The sequence below is a fragment of the Octopus sinensis genome, linkage group LG4 (genome assembly GCF_006345805.1).
Source record: "Octopus sinensis linkage group LG4, ASM634580v1, whole genome shotgun sequence".
Lineage (NCBI taxonomy): Eukaryota > Metazoa > Mollusca > Cephalopoda > Octopoda > Octopodidae > Octopus > Octopus sinensis.
The window spans coordinates 72,510,834-72,537,624 of record NC_043000.1 but is presented as its reverse complement, the minus strand read 5'-3'; the positions used below and the strand labels follow the sequence as shown (position 1 = coordinate 72,537,624).

At 34.2% G+C, this 26,791-nt stretch overlaps 1 protein-coding gene across 2 annotated transcripts; it reads right to left on the bottom strand.

Annotated features, from left to right (window-relative positions):
• Positions 1-26,791, bottom strand: LOC115210317 (collagen alpha-5(VI) chain). Of its 2 annotated transcripts, XM_029778842.2 has the most exons (7): positions 26,637-26,791; positions 18,283-18,313; positions 17,040-17,185; positions 7,332-7,770; positions 4,629-4,670; positions 1,632-2,219; positions 1-633 (listed from the first exon to the last, which is right to left on the bottom strand). In XM_029778842.2, exons 1-7 carry the CDS (start codon positions 26,667-26,669, stop codon positions 86-88), a joined length of 1,827 nt encoding a protein of 608 aa, XP_029634702.1. In that variant the 5' UTR covers positions 26,670-26,791; the 3' UTR covers positions 1-85. The 2 variants fall into 2 exon arrangements, with proteins under 2 accessions (XP_029634702.1, XP_036358032.1); XM_036502139.1 differs by lacking the exons at positions 18,283-18,313; positions 26,637-26,791 and adding an exon at positions 15,935-15,971 and having other exon boundaries at positions 17,040-17,178.

Below are 26,791 nucleotides of genomic sequence, written 5' to 3'. Positions count from 1 at the left end.
TAGTTATTGGTATATTTTTATTCAATTATAGAATTTTAGACGTTTATGCTTAAAAAGTCTAAAACTTTACATTAGGTTTAAAATATTAAGATAATTCAACATCTCTAGTTTTAACACAAAATAATTCGGCGAATTTATGATAAAACTTCGAAAGTAAAACTTCATATGACGGTATGAAGATAATATGGCTTGAAGGAACAGCTTCGATATCCTTAAAACTCATCTTTTTTCCAATTGCCACAATGTAAATTTCCATGTTTTTGCGAGCTAACCTAGCTAGCAACATAAGGTTATCTAAAGGCATGGATTCATCAACAAATACGAGACTTACTCTTCGATTCAAGGACTTTGAATATTCAAAATTGTTTAATTTTTCGAATATTGTATGAAGTGGTTGATTTTTATATTTCATGATTTGTTGCTGGACTGTCTGATTACTATCTTCGTACGTAAATGAAATATCCTGTAAATCTGGACACTTATCAAAAACCATTCCGAATCTGAATTTTTCACGGAGTGACTTTCTTCCAGTAATATCATCAAGAGCTTTGAGAATATATGTTGTTTTCCTATGTCCCAAATAGTTGTTGTTTAGAGCAAATACAAAATCGCTAATTTTGGTTGAGTTGCAATCTGTAAAAGTAAAAGAAAAAGAACTTTAAATAGATACTGAAATATTGTAATACGGGAAACAGTGCAATTTCTATACATATATTCTAGTAGACTACTAACATTATTTTCGCTCAAAAGCTAGGTGAAATTAGTCGTTGAGCTTGATGAAAATAATTTTACATTTTTCAATATCGATTGGATATCAGAAAATATTTTATAGATAGGCCAGTTCAAAGTCAACTAACTAAACATTTCTTTTTATTTATTTCTTTTAGACAGCAACTGGAAAAAAGAATTCCTTCCATTGTTCTGACTTTTACGTTGCATTTCATGAAAATAATGCTACGTGTTACGGACACATCTTTTTCTCAATGACCAATGGTGCTTGGTAACTGAATTCCGTTTCCTTTATAATATGTTTTTTTATATTTCACAGAATATATCGAATCTCATATACATATATGCACAGTATACTTTTGATTCGCTATTTTAAGTTGTTAATTCTATTGAAACAGGCATGAATTGCCACGTACTTTTCAGTTTAATATATTTGTAAGAGAGGTACAAAGCCCATATGTTTTGTCAGACAACTTCACTAGTACCTATTTTACCAACCATAATAGATGAAAACCATTTTTGCATGAAGCAATTCAATAGTACATATTTCATTGACTTCAGAAGTATGAGAGGCAATACTGAACTCGGCTAGAAATATTACGTTTCATTCCTTCCCGAAGAAGACGAGAAACAGCACCACTTTACTCTACTGAAAGGCACTATGATAGTGTCCAATGTAACATGATAAATGTAAATTTCTACACAATGGTTAAGTGATTCACACTTCCTTAGCTACTATAAATGTTTTTGATTTTTTTTATCTAGTTTCAATTACTTCATATATCTCAACTCTAGATGTTAAACTTCAATACAATATAATCATATAATATAACCAACTATAATATAATCTAATATAATCCATTGAAAAGCTAGTTATATGTAGATAAAAATGATTTACTGACACTCTTGATCCCTTTGTGTATTTTCAGTAATTTTTGTGCATGTTTTATTGCTTAGAAATTTCACTTTTTCCGACAGCTGGTCCATGTTCACAAATTGCAAAACAAATTCTTCCGAAGGATTACTGGATATTGCATTCAGTTCGTCTTGATCAACAAACGGCCCGACTCCAACAGCAAAAATAACTACACCATTTTCTTTGAGTTTTTTAGCCTCTGTTATTGTGAAGCTTCTATCAAGTGATTGTCCATCAGTAAATATAATCAAAAAACGGTTTCTACTAGATTTTTCATGATATATTTCAGTTATAACTTTGTATAGAGCGTTGCCAGTATTCGTTCCGCCTCCTAGGTACTGAGCACCTCTGATTTTATTAATAATAGTTGATTTTTCAACTCCATTTTTCAAATCTATGACTTGCTTGTAAGTGTTGCTATATAATGATAACCCGATACGCATTTTATCAGAGCCAATGCTATAGGTATCTATGATATCTTCCACAGCATTCAGCTGCTTTGTAAAGTCATCTTGAATGATACTAGTCGATGAATCAAGAAGAAAAAACACATCAGCAGATATATTTTTGCACCCTAGAAATAAAATAAAATTTATAGATTAATATTAAGAATGATTTCCATTTAAAAATAATATTAGTTAAATATTTTGTTTTTTTTTTCTTTCTTGTTTTCTATCCTAACAATTTTAATTAGCAAGCGGGTCGATTTGCGTATGAAAATTTATTTATAAATGAAATAAAATTCATTGATACACCAATTCTACGACACTAATCCATCATGCCATCATAACAGGTACTGACAGATACTTCTTACCTGTGAGTTGGTGTGTTTAAGTGAAGAGAAAAAAAGGATCCCAGCGCGAGAACTTTCGATCTTAGAAATAAATGAACCAATAAAAATGCTTAACAGTAAGAGTGACACCAAATACTTACATCACCGTATCTTTATGTAGAGCTAATGCTCAATATAGACCCAAATACTATATGCCTAAACAAATGACGGATGGTCACAGTTGGAACATTAGGTCAAATGCACATTTGATCTGAGATAAGGTAGGATAAAATAACGATAACTAATTGTGAAAAACTACTGAACGGATTTACATACATTAGAGTTGACTGAGGAGCACTGTACATTAACCCTACTACTTGTCTGATACTTAATCTATATCGACCCCGATAGGAGGAAAAGTAAAGTTGACCTTGGCCGGAATTGAACGCTGAACACCGAGAATCAGCACACTTGGACAGTGCTCTAACAACTCTCAATTTACCGATTATGTATTCAGCTACAATGAATAGAAAAATTTCAAACAGAATCTCTATAACTCAGCCGATTCCTATTCGATTTATTAAGGTATCCTTTCACTCATTTATAATCAAGTTGTTATCGATCAATGAATATGAATAAATATATTTCTGTGCTAAATATTTCATACTTTAGTTTATAGAGAGCATTTCTTATCTTCGAATCTCTTTCTTCATATTTTTTAACTACTTTTCTTTTTACATCAACTACTAGCTTTAAACAGTGACTGTAATTGTTGCATGTCTATTTATCCACTCTCTCTTACCAGCCTCTAGAATTTTAAAATTAAATACATGTGATATACCATCATAGGTAGTGTAACATTTAATATTGGTTGCAAATTTTGGCATAAGGTGACCAGCAGGTTCGAGGGAGGGGGTAAGTTGATTACATCAACCCCAATACTCAACCTGTACTCATTTTATCGACCCCGAGAGGATGAAAGGCAAAGTCGATCTCGGCGGAATTTGAACACGCTAAGCATTTTTCCCGGCGTGCTAACGATTCTGCCAGTTTGTTGCCTTATATCTAACATCTAATATCAGTATAGATACACATACACATATGCACGTGCACATATGCATGGACACATACACTCTTCCAAGCAGAATAATAAAAAAGAAGAAAAAGTATTTTTTACATTGTAAATAGCTTTAAATTTGTTGATACTTAATTGATTCCGGAGTTGTAAAATGTAACATCGGAATTTAAACTTGAAATATGGGTGACCAAACTAAATATTTTAATCGTATTTATTTGGTCCTGTACTCTACTAACATTTTATGCACTACTACAACTAATTTCTTATTCAAGAACTAGGCCCAGATGGATGAAAGGCAAAGCCAAACTCAGTTGGATAAAGAACTGAAACAAATGCTCTGCAAACCTTAGTTTTACCGAAGAATATCATTCTTAAAACATGCTCCAGTCCACACACTTTTACATGCACACCAGGGAGCAATGAAATGATTTGTGAAAGAGAAAATAACGACTGCTTGTTCTGGTCATTTTTTCTTAAGGAAATTTCCCCGTTTAAGTCAGGACGTTACTTCTGCAAAAAGAAAAAAGACAAAACCATCCACCCAATCTGCAGGAAATATCTATATTCCGGTGTTTACATTTGACAGAATTTTAATTTGGCTTATGGAAAGTTACTTAATTTGCTTTTCCATGAATAATTACTTCAATTTTTTCTCTTTGTAAGGCGGCGAGCTGCTTAGCACTATTTCGTCTGTCTTTACGTTCAAATTCCGCCGAGGTCGACTTTGCTTTTCATCCTTTTGGGGTCTGTAAATTAAGTACCAGTTGCATACTGGGGCCGATCTAACCGACTGGCCCCCTCCCCCAAAATTTCAAGCCTTGTACCTAGAGTATAAAATAATTTTCTCACTTTGTATAAATTATTCATCACCTCAAGTTTGCTTTTTCGAACAATTATGAAAGTATGAATGAACAGACGAAAAGATGTGTTACTACTTTGTTGTAAGGGTTGTTATGTAACCTGTTTTCGCCACCGGCCATAAGCTGTGCATTCTCCATAGCGTTGCATAGCGGATATTGGAGTTCAAGCTTACTGACTTTGTGCTACACAGTGAGTTTCTGTTAAAGAAATAACATTATAAAATTGAAGGACTCAAAAGAGAAGCAGAGAAGCAAATATTCCATGAACTGTACCTTCCTCAGTATTGACCTCAGTATTGACCTGACTTCTATAATCTGAAATAGAAAAAATAGTACCGTTAAGATTTATAAAACTAACTCATATTCTCCATACATGTAAAAATGATCCATATTTTTGACACCTGCCATTTAAATATGTATAATTCTCTATTATCCTCTATTATTCAACAACAAAAGCATCAGCAGAAATCACGACAGCCTTATCGGTTTTATCGTTAGTAAAATAATGAAAATAAACGTGGTGATTATTGTTGAACCGAATATAAACTGCTAATTTGAAAACTTAAAACCGTATTTGTGAAATTATGCAATAAAACAGCTTTGAAATGGTAAATACCAAATGTAATACGATCCAAACCGAAATTTATGAAGAGGAAAACTCCATATTTTTTATTTGTTGTCTTAGAAGAAGGATGATGCCCAATACCCTTTTCAGGATCACTGACATTGAAAATAAAGAGTTATTTCTAGATTTTTTCAAATGACTGTAGCAGCATTGACATCGTCTTAGATGACTCAAGTCATCGATAGAAAGCAAAGTGTGCGGTGAGTTCAATGCCGGGAGAGGCAAGCCTATGCCATTTAGTAGCATGAGGGTTGATGGACCCACAGATAAACCGCTTAAGTTGCGAGTGTCTGGCTTGGTCCAGGTCTGTAGGTTTAGCACAACTGAGACGTGGTGGTAAGCAGAGTAGCCAGTATCACCCGGAGTCGAGAGGAAGCTATCCTTGAAGGGTCAGGCAAAGGTGGTGAACACATATTTCCTTCGTCACTTATTGCCACTAGACCGTCAAACATTACACCAGTTCGCATATGATGAGACTGGAGCCTCCGCTCTTTCACTTTTTTGTTGAAAAGACGCGTTCCACTAGTGAAGTTGTTCATTTGCAACCAACACCCGCGCATGCGGGCCTGAGTGTGCTGTGGCTAATGATTTGTAGACAGGTGCTCAGGTTATGACATCTCCGGCAATACCTGATACGTTTCCCCAGTTTGTCTCTTTGACGAAGCCGCAGTTTAGAACTAAGTAAAGACCAATGGCATTTGAAATAGTATCAATCGCCCACAGCCCTATACCAATTAGGCAATGTGTTCAGCAGAAATTTCTAACTGGCGTTCGGTAGGGAACTAGTGGTGAGCAAAAGCGATGTCGCTTTCGGGGAAAGCTTGGGTGTCGACGAAAATAAACTGGTTTGTTTGTTCTGTAGGACTTTCAGTTCTAGGCATAATAATAATAATATAATAATAATAATAATAATAATAATAATAATAATAATAATAATAATAATAATATAATAATAATAATGTTAGTACCTAACAACAATGAAGGAAAAGAAGAAACATCAAAAGCTATAAAACAACTGAAATCCAAACTGGAGGGCAAATACTGGGTTAAACTAAACAGAAAAGAAATAGACGAAGTAAAATTCCAACAATGGCAGAGAAGCTCAGGACTCAAAGCAGAGACTGAAGGATTTTTAATTGCAGCACAAAATCAAAGCCATCCCACCAGAATTTATCAAAAACATGTAAGGAAAAGAAATACAAGTAAATGCAGAATATGTGAAGATGAACAAGAAACAATAAATCATGTTGTCTCTGGCTGCCCAGTCCTGGCTAAGAAGGAATATATTCCTTAGGGTGGCTTTGGTCTTATGCTACAATTAAAAATCCTTCAATATCTTCTTTGAGTCCTGAGCTTCTCAGCCGTTGTTGGGATTTTGCTTTATCTATGTCTTATTTGTTGAATTTAATCCAGTATTTGCCATGACGGGGCTTTTCTTACCATCGTTTTATCATGATCCGTTACTGTTCTAGTTTTAGTTTGGATTCCAGTTGTTTTACAGATTTTGTTGTTTCTTCTTTTTCTTCATAGTTGTTAGGTACTATGACTTCTTTTTTGTATTTGTCAGCTTCCTTAAAAGCTGAAAACAGTTTTTTGTTTTGTTCGTGTTTTGTGGCTATTTCTATTAATTTTCCTCACTTCTGAAGTAAGTACTTCTGTAATCCTATGGTGGTTATTTTGTAATAGGTTCGTAGCTGTGTAAGGCCTCTACCACCTTCTATACGTTGTATATATAACCTTACTATGTCAGATTTTAGGTGGTGCATCCTAAGTCCTTTTATTATTTTTCTTGTTTTCCTGTCTATTTTGATTAGTTCATTTAGAGTCCATTTAAAAATATTGTAGCTGTAACTATTATTATTATTTCTCTTTATCACAGGTTTTGTTGGAGCTCCTGGAGTCTTACATGCGCAGCTAGCTTGCTACCTGCAGCCTACAGTACTATGCTATTCATTCTTTTCCTGATTATTCTAGCCGTACCAAGGAGGCAAACCTTTTGTAACAGTTCTACTGGACACTCTATTCCAATTTGCTTTATATTCCTCTTACTGCCTTTTGATACTGTTTTCAAGGACCCAACAATAATTGGCACTATCTTCATCTTCTTCATTTTCCATAGCCGGGCTATTTCGTACTTAAGAGGGTTGTATTTATCTATCACTTCGCCTTCCTTCTCGACAAATCGTGGGTCTGCTATCATCATCATCATCATCATCATCATCATTATCATTATTATTATTATTATTATTATTATTATATTATTATTATTATTATTATCATTTATGTGATGGGAAAAGTATTTCACCTATTTGCATGTATTTATTACATAAACAGTAACTTTTAATACTTACTTTTCGTGCACGAAATTTTGAATATGTTTCCTTTTTCATTGATTAAAGCGCTAAAATTAGATACATGAATGTAATGGCTTGTTTTGGGTTGACTGGCAATTCCTTTCAATTCTTCTTTGTTGGTTTCGTTTCCAATTCCAATAGCAAACAATTCTATATTTGCATCTCGGCATTTTTTGGCAGCTAATTGAGTTTTCTTCGGCTCTTGTGAACTCCCATCAGTTAGAATGAATGCAATGTGTCTGACATTTTTCCTGGCACCCATTTCAGTTGTAAACATTGTACTGGTTAGTAAATTCAAAGCCGAAGCGGTTCTAGTATTTTCATGTTCTTGGGAAACATCTAATACTCTCTCTTTCAATTTAAGTTTGTCGTTAAACTCCGATAGATAGATACTAGGTTCTGCATTTTTACTGAAATTTACAACACCAATTCTCACCTGAAATAAATCAGTAACAAATATCACATATATATTTTAGGTAAACGAATAGAGGTAAAGCATTTTACACAACGGACCAAATTGACACTGAACTACTGAATACTGAAGCATTATTTAGATGGTCAATCTGCTTGCATATTATATAATTGCACGCTCGCATGCACATACACACACACACACGCATACACACACACACACACACACACACACACACACACACACACACACACATATTCTCTCTTTTTCCTTTCTGTTGAAGAGCATAGGTTTGAAACGTGAAATACTTTTTCATTTCCCCGAGCGTCAAACTAATACACTTGCTTGTTGATACACCTTTGTCTTTTGTTTTTTTCATAAATTTCAACTATATATATATAAAGAATATGAGGACTTTAGCTCACTAGTGATATAAATGAATAGGTATGCTAGGTAAGTGCTATAGTTGGTCGACCATTAGGTTCCAAGATCACAGTTAAGGCTGGATCTAGGGATTCGTGTCTAGAGTTCCGTTATACCATGTATATATGATATTACATGAAAATCAAAATCTAGGCAGAATAAGTATCTCAAGTCATTTAGAATAATTTAATTAGGGTAAGGAGAATTTGAAGTCATACAGCTGTGTCTGGGATGCTCCAAGAGGTCGGTTAGCGTATCCGTGCACTAGGTATTCCGACATCAGAGACAAGGTATGAATATTTTCGACGGGGAAGATTTACAGTTTACAAGGAATAACATTCACAGTTTATAAGGAATAAAACAGATGAATGAAGTAGTTAAATAAAAGAATAAAGAGTAAAAGTAGTTAAAAGAATATTGACAGGAGAATAATGTTCACAACTCATCTTTTTCCAGAGGATATGGATGTTAGTCGATACTTCCATGAAGGTAAAGATTTTTAGATAAATTCCCAGATTAATCCAGGCAATATTTTGACAGTGTACACACACACACACACACACACACACACACACACACACACACACACACATACACACACACATGGTGGTTGTCTACTCCTTATGCAGAGTATGACCACCTCCTGTACCTACACCTTAGATTCATCATGGCGTCTGATGTGGCTTTTTAAACCAGGCAATGGTCTAGAGAGAGAAACAGAGAGAGAGAGAGAGAGAGAGAGAGAGAGAAAGCGAGAGGGAGAAACAGAGAGAAATATTATTGAGTTAGAAAACAGAGAAATCTAGTGGATACAAACTAATTTATTGATTAATTAACATAATTACCTACAACCGTTTCATTTCACAAACAAAATTAAAGTTGCAAAACATGTATAAATATATAATTTTGCATTATAAATACATTGTAAGGAAAATCATCAGGGTGTACATAGAACAATACAAGGATAACATTATAATCCGTTTGAAATACTCAGAGTATATAGTCATGTTTACTATGTGTGTATGTATGTGTGTGTGCATGTATGCGTTAAAATTATTACTTTTATTTCTGATTCAATAATAATAATATTAATACTCTTTTACTCTTTTATTCTTTTACTTGTTTCAGTCATTTGACTGCAGCCATGCTGGAGCACCGCCTTTAGTCGAGTAAATCGACCCCATGACTTATTCTATCGGTCTCTTTTTGGCGAACCACTAAGTTACGGGGACATAAACACACCGCCATCAGTTGTAAAGCGTTGTTGGTAGGGATGGGTCAAACACAGACATACAAACACACACACACACAAACACACACACACACACACACACACACACACACACACACACACACACACACACACACACACACACACACACACACACACACACACATATATATATATATATATATTTACGACGGGCTCCTTTCAGTTTCAGTCTAGCAAATCCTCTCATAAGGCTTTGGTCGGCCCGAGGCTATAATAGAAGACACTTTCCCTAGATGTCACACAGTGGGACTGAACCCGAAACTATGTGGTTGGTAAGCAAGCTACTTACCACACAGCCACTTAATAATAATAAATAAGTATATAAGAGTAAAGTAACATAATGAATAAAAGAAAGTAAAAGTGAAATAAAGTTTATGCTCATATATGTGCTTACGTATATATATATGTGTGTGTGTGTGTGTGTGTGTGTGTATGTATATATATATATATATATATATATATATATATATACACACGTAACATGTATGAATGTTAATAATTTCATCATCAATATGCATGTGTATTGGTGTATATGTTCCTTTCTAAGTTACTTTTTTAGGTATATAAATTAATGTATATATGAGGGAAAATATAATGAAGATAAAATAAAAATAAAATGAATATATAAAATAACGTAGAAATAAAATAAAATAACGTAAATAAAAAAGAATTTACGAATGTGAAATAAATTGAGATAAAATTTCATCTCTATTTTCTAACTCTTCCAGTCCATTTCTCTCTATTGTTAGCTCCTTGCTAAATGTTATCGATTCTGGTCAAATTTTTCTCTTCAGGTTTCCTCATCACCAGTTATTGATGATTTTCATCATCAAATGCCGCTTAAGTAATACGCTAATCCGATGTAGATAGTCTTTGCTCACCGGCACAGATGCGCTCGACATCTAATAACCTTTCTGTGATTCCTATGTAAGTCTACCGTACAGATACTATTTTTGTGGATTTTAAAATCTGTATACGTTCCTCACTATCTTTATTCGATATAGATACGATTTGCATGACCAGCTGTGGTTGATCTTTGTTCAGACTGGCACATCCGTGAAATGTTGCCAGTGTCCCTAAGACAGCTAGAAACATTTGATCAGGTTTTGGAAGGCTTCTTCTATGTGCTAGACACACACAATCCGCCGTCTTTGTAAAATATAGTAATACTAGACCTGAAGATAACTTAGATTCCCTCCTGATCTGTTTGGATCAAGAGTTCCATTCCTTTCCCACTCAGTTCTCTTTTGGTGGCTTGTGCATGTCTAATATTTGGGTCTCTTTTCAATGTCGGCCAATATGCCGTTCACAACCAGCAGATTTTATTTCTGGCAGCACACCTACAAACTTCACTTTTGCTATGCGTCCACCAAGATACAAAGATATCTGGATTCGTTTTTGAGAAAGACTATGAAGTGGTTTCTGGTCTCATCTCCGGGGAGAATCTGACGTCGATTGTACCGCAGTGCCTGACATGAATGATGGGAGTTGTTTGATTCAGAAAGAATTTGGTTTTGGGTTCATCTATTCTGTTATCTTGAGAGTCATACTTCACTCTACTTTTGTTACAAAGTTTCCCACTTTCTTTTGATACCTTTGAAGCATTTGTAAAAGACCCAGTTTTGCGCATACTAAGGCTTGGCACACTGATGATGTAAATGAGTATGGTAGTAGTGACGTCTTTGGTAGTACGAGAGCTGAAGTTTTCTGAGACTGGTGATGATATTTCTGTTGTTACTGTTGATTTCAATAGTTGTGTTTGTTGTTGATGTTACTTTTGTCATTTTTATCAGTAGTGGTGTATGTGGAAGAGGCAACGACAGGAAGGATATCATCGTCCATTCTTTTGTTGTTGTTGTTGTTATTGTTTCCACCTTTCGCATTGGCATTGCAGGTGGTGCCCTGGCTTCAACCACCATTAAGATGGGGAAAAGTCGTTAAGAATGCTTTTAAACACTGTTTTCTTCTCTCAAGTATTCTGTCGAGAATTTCGATGCCATGTTTTGATTTTTTAAAATATAAATTCCATCATGAAGAACGAAAATATAACGGAACTGGTCAGTTTCTCAGGATTGTGATTAGTTAGGCAACAACACAGAACGAAGGCTTTAGGAGGTAGACTTTTTAAACAGTTAACACAAGCAAAACCTACAAACAATTTTGAAGGGGTGTCACACCGATAGAAATTAAAATAAAACAATAGCAACAACAACAATAATAATAACTTCAAACTTTGGCACAAGGCCAGAAATTTTAGTGAAATTAAGTCGGCTACATCTGTCTTAGTGCTTGGCTGGTACTTATTTCATCGACCCTCGAATGGATGAAAGATAAAGTCGACATTTCATCAGGACGTAAAAACGGAAGAAATGCTACTAAGCATTTCGTCCAGTATACTAGCGATTCAGCCAACTCGTTGCCTTAATAATGCTAGTTCTAATAATTCTAAGAACGATAATAATCCTTTCTGCTGCCAACACAAGACTTGGAATTTGGGGGGAGGGGGCTTGTCGATTAAATCGACCCCAGTGCTTGACTGGTACTTAATTTATTCCCCCACCCCGCCCGAAATGATGAAAGTCAAGGTCAACTACGGTGGAACTCAGACCGTAAAAACGGAAGTGATGCCGCTAATCATTTCTTCTACTAATCATTGGAAGTGTTATCATGTACATTGATTTGTCTTGGTATAAAAGATGGACTACAGCAATACCACATATTTGTTTGTCAGTTGTTTCACCTTAAACAGTTGAGCATGTCCCTTAGTGGCTGACGATATGTGAATCTCTGATCATGAGTAGGAGTAGCGGGGAGCATCATAGCCATGGGGTTTGAATAATCCACCTTTGAAAACATGGGTGTTTCGTTCAACATCCCTAAACAACCCAGGGACCTTTTGAGCGGGATGGGCTACTCGACCTGAAGAAAATCCTGAGTCCCACCTGCAAGGTCATGCGCTATTTATCTTGATATGAGATCGCCATGTTCCGCATATATGGTTGTGATACATGTGCCTGGTGTATCCTTATCAGAGGGGTACTTATGATGGGTATACTGGGCTTCGTATATTTGTGCCCCAGTGTCATTTTGATGGCAAGCGCTGCTCTCTCACTCAATAATAATAATGATACTACTACTACTACTACTACTACTACTACTACTACTACTACTAATAATAATAATAATAATAATAATAATCCTTTCTACTATAGACACAAGGCCTGAAATTTTGGGAAAGGGTCTAGTCGATCACATCGACCTCAGTGCGTAACTGATAATTATTCCATCGACCCCGAAAGGATGAAAGGCAAAATCGACCTCGATGTAAAGACAGACGAAATACCTGTTTCTTTACTACCCACAAGGGACTAAACACAGACAGAACAAACAAGGACAGACAAACGGATTAAGTCGATTATATCGACCCCAGTGCGTAACTGGTACTTATTTAATCGACCCCGAAAGGATGAAAGGCAAAGTCGACCTCGGCATAATTTGAACTCAGAACGTAGTGGCAGACCAAATACCGCTAAGCATTTCGCCCGGCATGCTAACGTTTCTGCCAGCTCGCCGCCTTAATAATAATAATAATAATAATAATAATAATAATAATAATAATTATAATTATAATAATAATAATAATAATAATAATAATAATAATAATGGTCTTTTGCAACTGGCAATAACAATGAAGATTGCTACAATTGGCCTAGACAACCTGAAAAACTCTGAGGACTGGATGTTAAAACTTGTCTCAAAACATGAAAACAAGAAAGCATCATACTCAGTCACAAAACAGGCAAAGGAATATCTAAGTGAATTCCGAATACAACCAATTTCGGAATTAGAGATAGACATACAAGAAACAAGCACAGAAAAAGCTAGGCGCATGAAAACCCGTGCCAAAACTGCGGCCTTAGATATTCTGAATAATAAATGGCAAGAAAAATCTATGGCAAATACCCAAAAAGAGCGAATAATGCAGATATTGACAAAGCCCTGACCCATCAATGGCTAATGGCCTCTGGCTTAAAATCTGAAACAGAGGGGTTTATCATAGCAGCTCAAGATCAATGCCTACCAACAAGAAACTACTAGGCCAACATATTAAAGAATGGCAGTAGCCCAACATGTCGTGTATGCCGACAACAAAATGAAACCATTGATCATGTTGTCTCCAAATGCAGTCTTCTAGCGCCTACAGAGTACCTCAACAGGCATGATAGAGCTGCACAATATATTCACTGGGTAATTTGCAAAAACTTGGATTTACCCCATGAAAAAAACTGGTGGGAACACAATCCACCTCCTGTGCTTGAAAATGACCACATCTCACTCCTCTGGAACTTCACCATTCAAACTGACAGGAAGATAGATGCAAATAGGCCAGACATCATATTGAAAGACTTCAGACAAAGAACATGCCTCCTCATTGATATGACTGTCTCAATTGATATAAACGTAACTGTCAAGACCTACCAAAAACGGAGCAAATATAAAGATCTTGAAATAGATATCAGCAAAATGTGGAAGCTGAAGACTAAAACAATACCTGTTGTCATAGGTGCCCTGGGAATGATAGCGAAAGGGACTGATTGCTACCTAACTCAGATACCAGGAAACCCCAAAATGGCAGAAATTCAAAAGATAGTGCTCATGGGAACTGCTCATATCCTACGCAAACTACTCTCTATGTAATCCCAAGGTTTAAAACAAACTTTTTTATTTATTTATTTATTTATTTATTTTTTTAAATTTTATTTTTATGTATTAGACATTCACTAGTACAACACCAAAAAACAACAAAACACCCCAAATATATGGCACAGAACTTCCAACCTGTTGTCTCTTGAGGTCTCTGGGTGAGACGTGGAGCCAACTTGTACAGACATAAAGTCAAACAGAATTATAATAATAATAATAATAATAATAATAATAATAATAATAATAATAATAATAATAATGATATAATAATAATAATAATAATAATGATAATAATAATAATAATAATAATAATAATAATAATAATAATAATAAGCCTACAAAAATCTACAAGAACAGGTATGGGAAGACATCTCAATCGCCGACCTAAGGAGGGCATTAACAAAGGCTAATAAGTGTCCCCTGGTATTGATAGAGTACCAAATTTCTGGCTCTCATCACTCTTGTCCGCACACAAAATATTAATAATACTATTTAATAGTATTATGAAAGACCCTGAAAAAACTCCCCATTGGATGGCAAGTGGTATTACTTACCTCCTTCCCCAAAATAACGAAACGAAAGACCCAAGAACTACCGGCCTATAACATGTTTATCTACTACCTATAAGATTTTGATATCTATTCTAGTAGAGAAAACATAAACGTTTATGGAAGAGAATAACCTCTTTCCCACTGAACAAAAATGATGCAGACGAGGCTCATACGGATGCAAAGATCAGCTCCTAATTAATCGCATGATCCTTGAGAACTGCCATAACAAGCGCAGAAATCTCAGCTCTTCATGGATTGATTATAAAAAAGTCTTTGACAGCATACCACATTCGTGGATTCTGAAATCGCTGGACATTTTCAAAATTTCTCCTGTGATTTCAGATTTTTAAAGTATAATATGTCACTATGGAATACGAAGCTCCAATTATATCATTCTAATGGAGTATTGCGCTCAAACAATATTAGCATAAATTGTGGCATTTTCCAAGGTGACTCACTTTCACCATTAACTTTCTGCATGGCACTAATACCACTCACAAGTGAACTGAATAGAACAGGATATGGCTACAAAATTGACAACAGGAAAATAAGCCATCTATTTTATATGGATGATTTAAAACTATATGGCAAATTTGACGAAGAGCTTGAAGGACTACTACATACTGTGAAAGGATTCAGTGATGATATCAGGATGGAGTTTGGCCTTGAAAAGTGTGCCAAAGCCACTTTTAAGAAAAGGAAAATCAAGTTCAATCGAATTAGATGTCGAAACAGTAATAAAGGAACTTGAGCAGGAACAAACCTATAAATACCTAGGAATAAATGAAGGCTCTGGTATCCAGCATGCAAGCATGAAAGCGAAGGTTAGGAAGGAATGTTATAGAAGAGTTCGAGCAGTGCTGAAGTCTGAGCTGAATGCATATAATAAGGTGTTAGCCATAAATTCTTTAGCAGTCGCGGTTGTTCTTTATAGCTTCAATGTGCTTAACTGGAATACCAGTGAAATAATGAAAATTGACAGAAAAATCCGCAAGCTACTGACTTGCACCATTAAAAGGCAGACGTGGATCGTCTTTACCTTCCCAGAGCTCAAGGAAGACGAGGTTTGATCCAGCTTGAACCTACGTACAAAACCACTACAATCGGACTGGCCAAATACCTTGAAGCAACCAACGATTAGATGTTAAAACTTGTTGAAAAACATGAAAGACCGAAAAAACTTCATCTTATTCTGAAAGAGAGTAAAACATTCGCTACTGATCTCTTAGATACCTACCAGATTGATCAGGCTGAAGGAAATGCGCCAACTGCTGCTGCAAAGAAAATAAAATTGATTGCAAAGACAAAAGCGCATGAAAAATTAGCTAGCAGATGGGAAAAGAAACCTCTGTATGGCAAGTATGTGGCCCCGTAGCAAACAAGCTGATGTCGACCAGAAACACACGCACCAATGGTTTCGAAGCTCAGGGCTAAAAGCAGAGAGTGAAGGTTTCAAATTAGCTGCTCAAGACCAATGCTTATTAACTCGGAACTACCAAGCCAATGTGATGAAAAATGGAGCTGACCCAAAATGCCGATTCTGTAACGATGAGATTGAAACTATAGACCACCTAATCTCAGGATGTAGAGTCTTAGCACCTGTAGAATATAAAGCAAGACATGACAGAGTCGGCCAGTATTTACATTGGACAATATGTCGGCATTATAAAATCAAAACGGCTGACAAATGGTATAAACACCATCCTGAAGCTGTGACTGAGGGAGAAAATGTGTCGATTCTATGGGACTTCCCTGTAGAACTATAAAAGCTAATAAACCGGATATTATTATAAAAGATCAGACAAAAAAAAAAAGATGTGTTTATTAATTGAAATGAGTATTCCTTGCGATCACAATATAGCGGCGAAAGAATTTGACAAGATCAGTAAGTATAAAGACTAGCTAATAGAAATTGAAAAAATGTGGCATCTGAAGGCGACTACAGTACCAGTAGGATCTCTAGGAATGTTAAAAAAAGGTACTGAAATTTATTTGAAAATGATACCAGGCTTACCATCCCTACAGGAAGTGCAAAAAATCGTATTAACTGGAACGGCTCATTTACTGAGAAGAGCATTATCGCTGTGATAACAACATCCATCCATGAATTTATTTATCTGTGAATTTGCGTGCGTAATCTGGGAATGCATACAATGAGCTTCTTTGCCCTTGGTGTACGGAAAACACGGCGAGAAACGGGAGAAAATTTAAAGAAGGAAGGAAATAATAATAATAATAATAATAATAATAATAATAATAATAATAATAATAATAATAATAATAATAATAATAATAATAATAATAACAACAACAACAACAACAATAAGAATAATAATAGTTACCTCATTTTCTCCAATATCAATATGATCTATGAAATAATTAACAAACTCTAATTGTTTCCTGAAATCAGGTGGCCAAATGCTTCCTGAACCGTCGAGTACGAATACAATATCTGCTTTCTCTTCAAAGCATTTAAAATCAGGGATATCTGGAAAAACATTATTATATTTAGTTATCACTGTAGATAAATTTAAAATTATACTAGCATTTTTAAAATAGGTAATATACTAATGACATTCAGATTGAGATTGATTACTCATTAAGCTACCTCTTTTACATGTGCAAATGTACAGGTACTTCATTAGCTTCATACAGGTAAAGCAGTCCTATCAAATGTAGTTTTCTACAATAAAAATTATACCTCAAGTTTGTAATTGCATGGAAGGTGTAAGATCTTTTAATATATGTTATATATCGTTGAAAACCGAAATACTTAATATGAGGGGAATTTTCCGACAGGTGATATTTCAGGATCTCAGGGACAAATAAAGGGATTCCAGTGGAAATTGTTTTTAGGTTAAACATTTTTTTATCCATATGCATATTTTATATAAGATAATTCTTTCATAATATTGATTTTGATAATGTTTACGCTAATGTTTACGATAATGTTTCGAAGCTCAGGGCTAAAAGCAGAGAGTGAAGGTTTCAAATTAGCTGCTCAAGACCAATGCTTATTAACTCGGAACTACCAAGCCAATGTGATGAAAAATGGAGCTGACCCAAAATGCCGATTCTGTAACGATGAGATTGAAACTATAGACCACCTAATCTCAGGATGTAGAGTCTTAGCACCTGTAGAATATAAAGCAAGACATGACAGCCTTGTATAAAGGCTGTTAACGCTATGCAATAAATTGTGTTATAAACAATATTTATTTACCCTTATCCTAAAGTGAGGTTAAAAAGGGGTGATGAACAAGAAAGGGGTAGGAATCAATACAAAAAAAAACCTGTTAAGAAACACTAATCAAAAGCTAAATAGAAAAGAAATAGTATGTGCAGAGAATATTCTTATCGTGTTTTTTTTTTGTTTTTATACTCTTCAGTTCAGACCTGTCAGTTCAACTGACATATCTATCTGTAACTGCGTTGAACGTGCAAGTATTTACGCCTTGCCTAACGGCATAAAAGAAACGAAATGGCTACCATTGTGGGATTAAAACCACGAGTGTCATTTTATGCAGAACTTATCTTCCGCGCCAATATAATAACCTCACAATTGAATTTAAAAAATCATATTACCAATCAAACACTGAGCCTGCATACTAATCATCTGAAATAAACAAACAAACGAACAATGTATATATATGTATACGTATATGTGTGTGTGTGTATATATATATATATATATATATATATATTTATTTATATTCAATTGCAGGTTAAATTAACCTCGTTAAGCGATGGTATCATCCAATGAATTACTGGTTCAATACCCAAAATAATAGTTTAAATTTAAACAATGGTTTTTCATCATTTAAATGAAAAATAAGAAAATGGAGATATAACATTTAATAAAGATTTACTATCAGTTTTTTTGTGTGTTGTATTATATAGAATCATCTCAGCAGACAGAAAAATATTATTTATGGCTAATAGTGGTATATGCCTGAGTTAGGGGATTACAGGTTGTTTTAGCGGGTAAGAAATAATATATAAAAATAATTCGGGAAATAATGGGTAAATAAAAATAGTAAATTATAATGAAAAAAAGTATCATATGAATGAGGTGATAAATGATAGTACGTTGTTCATAAAGTTGATAAAAACCTTTATAAAATTAATATACAAACATATAACACCGGTCCAACATTCATCTTTTACTTCAGTGTATATATATAAATATATATATATGCGCGCGCGCGTGTGTGAATGTGTGTGCGTGCGTTCGCGCGTGTGTGTGTAAATACATATGTCCATATACATATATATATACATATACATATATATATACATATATATATATATATATACATATACATATATATATATATAATTATATATATATATATATATATATATATATATATATATATATATAACCTTTGCATTTGATTTTTTAATGTCTTTACCCCCATACTTTCGTGAGTTGAATTGAGCAAACATTATATGAGAGAGATTTTCTTTAAGTATTAGAAATAGTTTTAAGAAAGTTTTTTTGGCTACTATTTCTAATGAGTTCAGTATGTGGCAAAGTAATTTATTTTACTAAGCCCTTTTATATAATGTAATAATTTGAATTCGCCTTAAATGGTCCCTTTGCATACTGAATACTTGGTGAAATTGATAATAATTAATTAATTTTACCCTCAATTGTTGAAATTATATATATATATATATATATATATATATATAATATATATATATATATATTATATATATATATAATTACAAGAAACATTATTAATGATTTTACCAAGGGGTCATCGCAGAAATAAAAGAACTTATAGGTAAATTTTACAAATATTTTAATAATTATATATATAATTATAGCAAGGGATTGGCTATAAGCGGATCTTTTAGTGTATATTTCTATGAGGGTGTGTACATATATTGCTCTACAAAATCTCTGCTCGTATACGTATGTGTAGGTACTCCTAAATAAATGCTATGGAATATCGTTGCATAATTTTTTACCTTAAATTTGAAACAGGATCTTGTACACAGTTAACCAAAAGTTTAATTCATTATCTTTCTTTTGTCCGACTACAGCCCATGTTTTAATTTTCGGATTCTTTAAGGTGGTAATAGCGTCTTTAGGCGTCTATTTTTCTAGCGCCTGGAGAGACTTATAGCCACTCCCTTGTTATAATTATGTATATAATTATTAATATATATAAATACCTAATTGTTAAAGAGGACAAAGATTAAAGCAAAGGAAACATCTGAGGTCATATACAGTATTACTACTGGGAAAAATTCAGTCTTACAGCTCTTTGTGGGATATCCCTGAGTATGGGATATTCCGTTACCAGAGACAAACAGGGAAAAATAGGCAAAATGAGAATCGCATATATTAATGAGATAACGACATAGAGGATGGGAGTAAAAGAATAAGTACATGGAAAGAAGGAAGAAGAATCATAAAAGTTCATGAAAAAGAATCATAAAACTTTCCGAAGTTATAGAAACAAGAGCATGAGTCCTTAGGTGCAATCCTGCGCAGATCCATTCTGTTAGTGAACGTTGATCGTGTCTTTTTTCTCAGGATGTCTACTTCATCAGAATTTTAGCACACATGAATCTACGCAGGATTGCACCTAAGTACTCATGCACTTGTTTCTATAACTTCGTAAAGTTGAACTATGAACTTTTATGCTTCTTTTTTCCTCTTTCTTTGCATCTCCATATTATTTTACTTCCTCCCTATTCTTTCCCCATTTGTCTCTGATGACAGAATATTCCATATTCAGGGATATCCTAGAAACAGCCGTAAGACTGAATTTTTTATAATAATAATATTGTATACGACTTGAGGTGTTTGCCTTGCCTTAATGCTTGTTGTCCTCTTTAACAATTATGTATCCGCTGCATCGAAAATCTACAATGGCTCCACAACTACCGTCTCGGCTATAACTTTGCAACCCCAGTAATCCGTTACAGTACTTACCTAGTGTACCTAATCGTTTAGATCACTTGTGAACTAACCCCCATACTTTGTGTATATGTATATATCAATATATATAAAACTGAGAATGTGTGTCTGTATGTCTGTCTGTCTGTCTGTCTGTGTGAATCCCTAAAACTTGAGAACTACACAACCAAATTCATTCAAATTTTACACATGCCTTACTTAGGGTCCATGTAATGTCATGGGCAAAAAATGTTTATCTTCTTGCCCAGTGCGAGCCCACAGCAATATCACATTTTCTCCACTATTTCAGTATTACGTGTTAAAAGTGAAACAAAAACATCTGTTGTATGTATATGGATGTGTGTATGTATATATACATGTATATATATGGATGTGTATATATATATATATATATATATATATATATATATTATATATATATATATAATATATATATATATATATATATAGATGTAGATGTAATATGTACACATGTATATGTATAGATGTATTTCTATAGATATACATGTATGTCTAGATGTATATATATATATATAGATGTAGATGTAATATGTACACATATATATATGCACATATATACATGCATACATATATACACCTATACACACATACACACACACATATATAGGTACAGGTGTGGTTGTGTGGTAACAAACTTGGTTCCAAAACACATGGTCCTCAGTTCAGTCCCACTGTGTGGTAACTTGGCATGTGTCTTCTGCTATACCCTCAGACCAACCAAAGCCTTGTCAGTGGATTTTGTAAACAGAAACTGAAAGAAATCAATTGCATGTATATGTATGTATATATGTAAGTCTATGTGTGTGTGTTTGTGTTTCTCCTTCATCACTGCTTCACAACTGGTGTTCGTATACTTACATCCCCATAACATACTGGTTTCACAAGAAGAAACTGATAGAATAAGTACCAGGCTTATCAAAATATAAAAAAAGCACTACGCAGTGTCTCATATTTTTGTTTGCCCACTCAGTTGTATCTATCAATTTACCTTTGTATGTGTATGTGTGTGCGTATATATTTATATGTATATCTATCTATCTATCTATCTATCTATCTATCTATCTATCTATCTATCTATCTATCTATCTATCTATCTATCTATCTATCTATCTATCTATCTATCTATCTAGCTATCTCTCTCTCTCTCTCTCTCTCTCTCTATATATATATATATATATCTATACACACACACACACACACACATATATATATATATATATATATATATATATATATAACACCCTAATGGGAGTCTTAACTCCCAAATTTTAGTCATTTCTTCTATGATCCAAAACTAGGTCAAAAGTACTGAATGGATCTTTATGAAATTTGGAAATCATAGTCTATGCATAAGGGCCATAACCCCCATGACAAATCATATATTTTTGCTGTTGATGAAATTTTAACCATAGATATTAGACACGAAGTAATATTTATAAAATTTCATCTTCTTACAAGTCAGAAAAACCCTTCCATGGGGACTTAACACCCACAATTTTGTCATTTTATCTAAACAAAAACGAATACAGTTGTGCTCTTGGAAGCTGTAGGGTTACCCGAGCATAAAAGTTGAGGATTATTTTTAACTCAATGGTACAACAGTGTAAGAGTTTGCTTTGACAGACACTTACATGATTATTTCTGCAATGTGGTGCATAAATTGTCAAGTAAATGAGAGGCATCTTTGCCTCCACTGATTTAGTTGCAAAGTGTTGAGTAAAGTTATTTGATTGCAAACCTCCTTTCAGACTTTTTATTATCACTAGGTCACACATAGTCCCCAGATGGTAGCATTGATTTCAAGGCCTCCCCAGATGAGTGACTGGTTATTCAAAGACATTTATAGATTGTAAATTCATTCTGTCCAGTTACGTATCAGTATAGTGGTCATTTGCAAACTCCAGAGGTGACACTTTAATTTCTCCTTAGCCCTCACGTCACACAGTTGTTAATGTTGATTTCAGTTGGGTCACTCCCTTCCAATTGCTATAGATTCGTAATGCATCTTACGACTGTGCCTCTCACCTGGATGGTGAGGAATCCTACATTGGGAGTGGTAGCGACTAGGGTAGGGTAACTGACTGCTTATTGTGATCATTCGTCTTTTGGTTTCCTGTAGCTTTGCTCTCTTTTACAAACCCAGTGAACATATATTTCCTATTTCAAAGAAATTCAAACAATAGATATAAGACCCAAGTTAAAAAGATTCCCAACAATTCAACTTCTCTGGTTGACATTAAGATGCCCACTTCCAACAGGGGCCTTAACTCTCACATTTTATAGCTCCATGACCTTCATTTTTCAGGAGCAAAATCTTTTTAACAGGTTCAATAAGACTGGAATTTTGGAATATGCACATAAAAATCAGTAGTATGGGATACATGTCACACGATTACAATTTTTTGGGGGTGCAAAGAGGGAAATAACCCTCATCTGCAATTTTGATGAAATTCGAAACATAGATATTCCAGTTCATTACAGAAAATATAACAAAAAAGTTTAATTCTTCAGTTGTATTTAACATGGGCAACGCCGGGTATCTCTGCTAGTATATATATATATGACCGTGACCGTGACCGACCAGTCTATCAGATGTTGCTACACATCGCTGGTCACAATGCGCTTCGCATTGTTTTAGCCTTCAAATGACGCCACCCCGCTGGCTAAGCGAGCAGACCAACAGAAGAAAGAGCGAGAGAAAGTTGTGGCGAAAGAGCATAGCAGGGATCGCCACCATCCCTTGCCGGAGCCTCGTGGAGCTTTAGGTGTTTTCGCTCAATAAACACTCACAACGCCCGGTCCGGGAATCGAAACCGCGATCTTACAACCGGTAGTCCGCTGCCCTAACCACTAGGTCATTGCGCCTCTCTCTCTCTATATATATATATACATATTATATATATATATATATTATATAATATATATATATATATATATATATATATATATATATATATATATATATATATAATATATATATATATATATATATATATATATATATATATATAATATATATAGGCGCAGGAGTGGCCGTGTGGTAAGTAGCTTGCTAACCAACCACATGGTTCCGGTTCAGTCCCACTGCGTGGCACCTTGGGCAAGTGTCTTCTGCTATAGCCCCGGGCCGACCAATGCCTTGTGAGTGGATTTGGTGGACGGAAACTGAAAGAAGCCTGTCGTATATATGTATATATATATATGTGTGTGTTTGTGTTTGTCCCTCTAGCATTGCTTGACAACCCCTGCTGGTGTGTTTACGTCCCCGTCACTTAGCGGTTCGGCAAAAAGAAACCGATATAATAAGTACTGGGCTTACAAAGATTAGATCCTGGGATCGATTTGCTCGACTAAAGGCGGTGCTCGGCGGTGCTCCAGCATGGCCGCAGTCAAATGACAGAAACAAGTAAAAGTAAAAAGTATATATATATATATATAGGTATATGTATTTATACATCCACATACACACACACACACACACACACACACACACACAAATATACATATATATACACACAGAAACTGAAGTAAAAGATGAATGTCAGACCAGTGTTAATATATTTTTGTATATGAATTTTATAAAGGTTTTCCTCAATTTTAGTAAAGTATTTCATTTATCACCTCATTCATATGATACTTTTTTCATTATAATTTACTATTTAATCTCTATTTATTTATCCATTATCACCCGAATTATATTTACATATTATTTCTTACCCACTAAAACAACCTTAAACCCCCTAACTCAGGCATATACCGCTATTAGCTATAAATAATATTTTCGTGTATGCAGTGATGATTTTATAATACAACACATAAAAGACCTAAGAGTATATAATTTTTGAACTCCTCTGAAGAGATCCCCACCCAATGGTTTTAATAATATTTATTTAATTTTTATTGGGCTTAATTGGAACAGGAGTAAGGGACTATGTTTGATTTTTGCTGGTAATAAACCTTTATTAAATGCTACATCTCCATTTCTTTTTACATTTTTCACACACACACACACACACTCACACACACACCACACACACACACACACACACACACACACACACACACACACACACACACACACACCACACACACACACCACACACACATATATATATATATATATATATATATATATATATATATATATTGTTATATTTCGGAATGGTCATTTTGCCAGTTTAGCCAATAAAACACACGCACTATATATTTGGTGTTATTTTGCTTCAGTGTTATTTATTTTTTTTACATTAATCTTAATCTTATTTCGGCCAGAGTTCTTTCATCACACTCCTGTGACCGCATCAGTGGTCCTTTGTTTTCTTCTTTCTTATTTGTGTCTCTCCTTACTAACCGTCAGCCATTTTGTATTTCTATTGTATGTCTTCATTTGCGCATGCTTATATCTCTATGTGCGTCTATGTTTATTTAGTGTGTGTATGTGGGGGATGCCTGTAATATTTGTATCATCTGTTTATATACGTTCATGTAATTTGTATTTTGTTTTTGTTGTTGTTGTTTTTGTTTATTCTTATTTTGTTCATGTGTTTACATCCACTTATTATTATCATTACTTATGCTTGTATGTATGTATGTATGTATGTATGTATGTATGTATGTATGTATGTATGTATGTATGTATGTATAACAACAATACTAGTAATAATAATAATAAATCGAATCGAAAATATATATAAATAGAAATAAATAACTATATATATAGTTATTTATTTCTATTTGTTTATTTATCTGTGTATTTATTATGTTTTCGGGATCCTCTATCGTCATATGTTTTTATTGGCTAAACTGGCAAAATGACCATTCCGAAATATAACAATATCTGTTTCAACACACGACTTCACATAAAAAATCTTGCACAACAAATATTTAACGTATATATATATATATATATATATATATATATATATATATATGTGTGTGTGTGTGTGTGTGTGTGTATATATATATATATATATATATATAAAAGAATAACAGAAAATTACAACAATTTAAAAAGATATTTCATAGACATTTTAAACTAGAATGTGGTAGAAGGTATAGAAAGTAAGAATGACTATACAGTTCGATCTATTTCTACTATGTTTATTTTCATGAGCATCTTTGTGTCTAATCACATAAATACATCTAAAAACATTAACTTATTTATTAACATGTAACTTTTTCTGTGTTTAAGACTCCATTAAGACACCATTGAATCTCATTGAATCTTTCAAACTGTCAAGTATTGTAATTCAGAAAATGGTGTATAAACAATACAAACGAGCTATTTTAGACTATGTCGGTCGTATCCAATCTCCCCATTGCAAACCACACAAAATTTTGCACTATGCATTATTGCAAGTTATACATAGATAAATAATGATAAACAAAACTAAGGTACTAAAAGTGAAACACTACTGGGACATAACGATATAAGTTTCAAGACCACAGTCCCTGTCGTTACGTAAAAACCTCATCGAAACACCCATATGTATCGCTAAAAACTAATACAACAGTACTTTAAAGACACCATTTCTCCTGCTCAGTCTGGACAGAAGAGAAAACGATATAGACACACAGAAGAAGCTGCAACAGTGGTAGGATGAACATCAACAAAGAACAGGCGCAGACGAACATCAAGATCACCTTAGCCGTCTCTGCTATTGTCTCCACCAGCATCGCATTCGAATTGATTTGACAATGAAAACAAGTCAACATATCAAGTGATTCATCACCACAGTGCAAAATTATACAATACGTTCTTGTGTTAGATGGAGACATGGTATAAAATATGGACTGTGCCTCGTCTTTAGATAGTCAGAGCTAACTTGAAGCTACTCAAAACAACCAACAAACTAGTTGTATCACTCAAAAGTTTCATTTACATTTTGAAAATAAGGATATTAAATTCAAAGTCATTGCAGAAACTTACAAGGAAGATGTAGATCTGACAGTAATTAATATTTTTAAAAAATATACTCACCAAGATTAGTGTCAGTACAAAAACTCTGTACATATTGCGTCTTTTGTTACTGAGATCTTGCTGGCTCTTGTTTGCATACACATACTTGAGTCATGCAGCGTGTTTATATATATGTATAAGTGGAATGCGCAAGCACTCCACTCCCATCTTGGACA

What these genes read in the sequence shown, in the direction of transcription:
- LOC115210317 (XM_029778842.2), bottom strand. Translation starts at nt 26,669, where the DNA reads ATGTACAGAGTTTTTGTACTGACACTAATCTTG. An exon ending in TTGATATTGGAGAAAATGAG is followed by an intron (nt 7,771 to 17,039) that starts GTAACTATTATT and finishes GATTTATTTCAG; the next exon opens with GTGAGAATTGGTGTTGTAAA. An exon ending in TACACAAAGGGATCAAGAGT is followed by an intron (nt 634 to 1,631) that starts GTCAGTAAATCA and finishes TTACTTTTACAG; the next exon opens with ATTGCAACTCAACCAAAATT.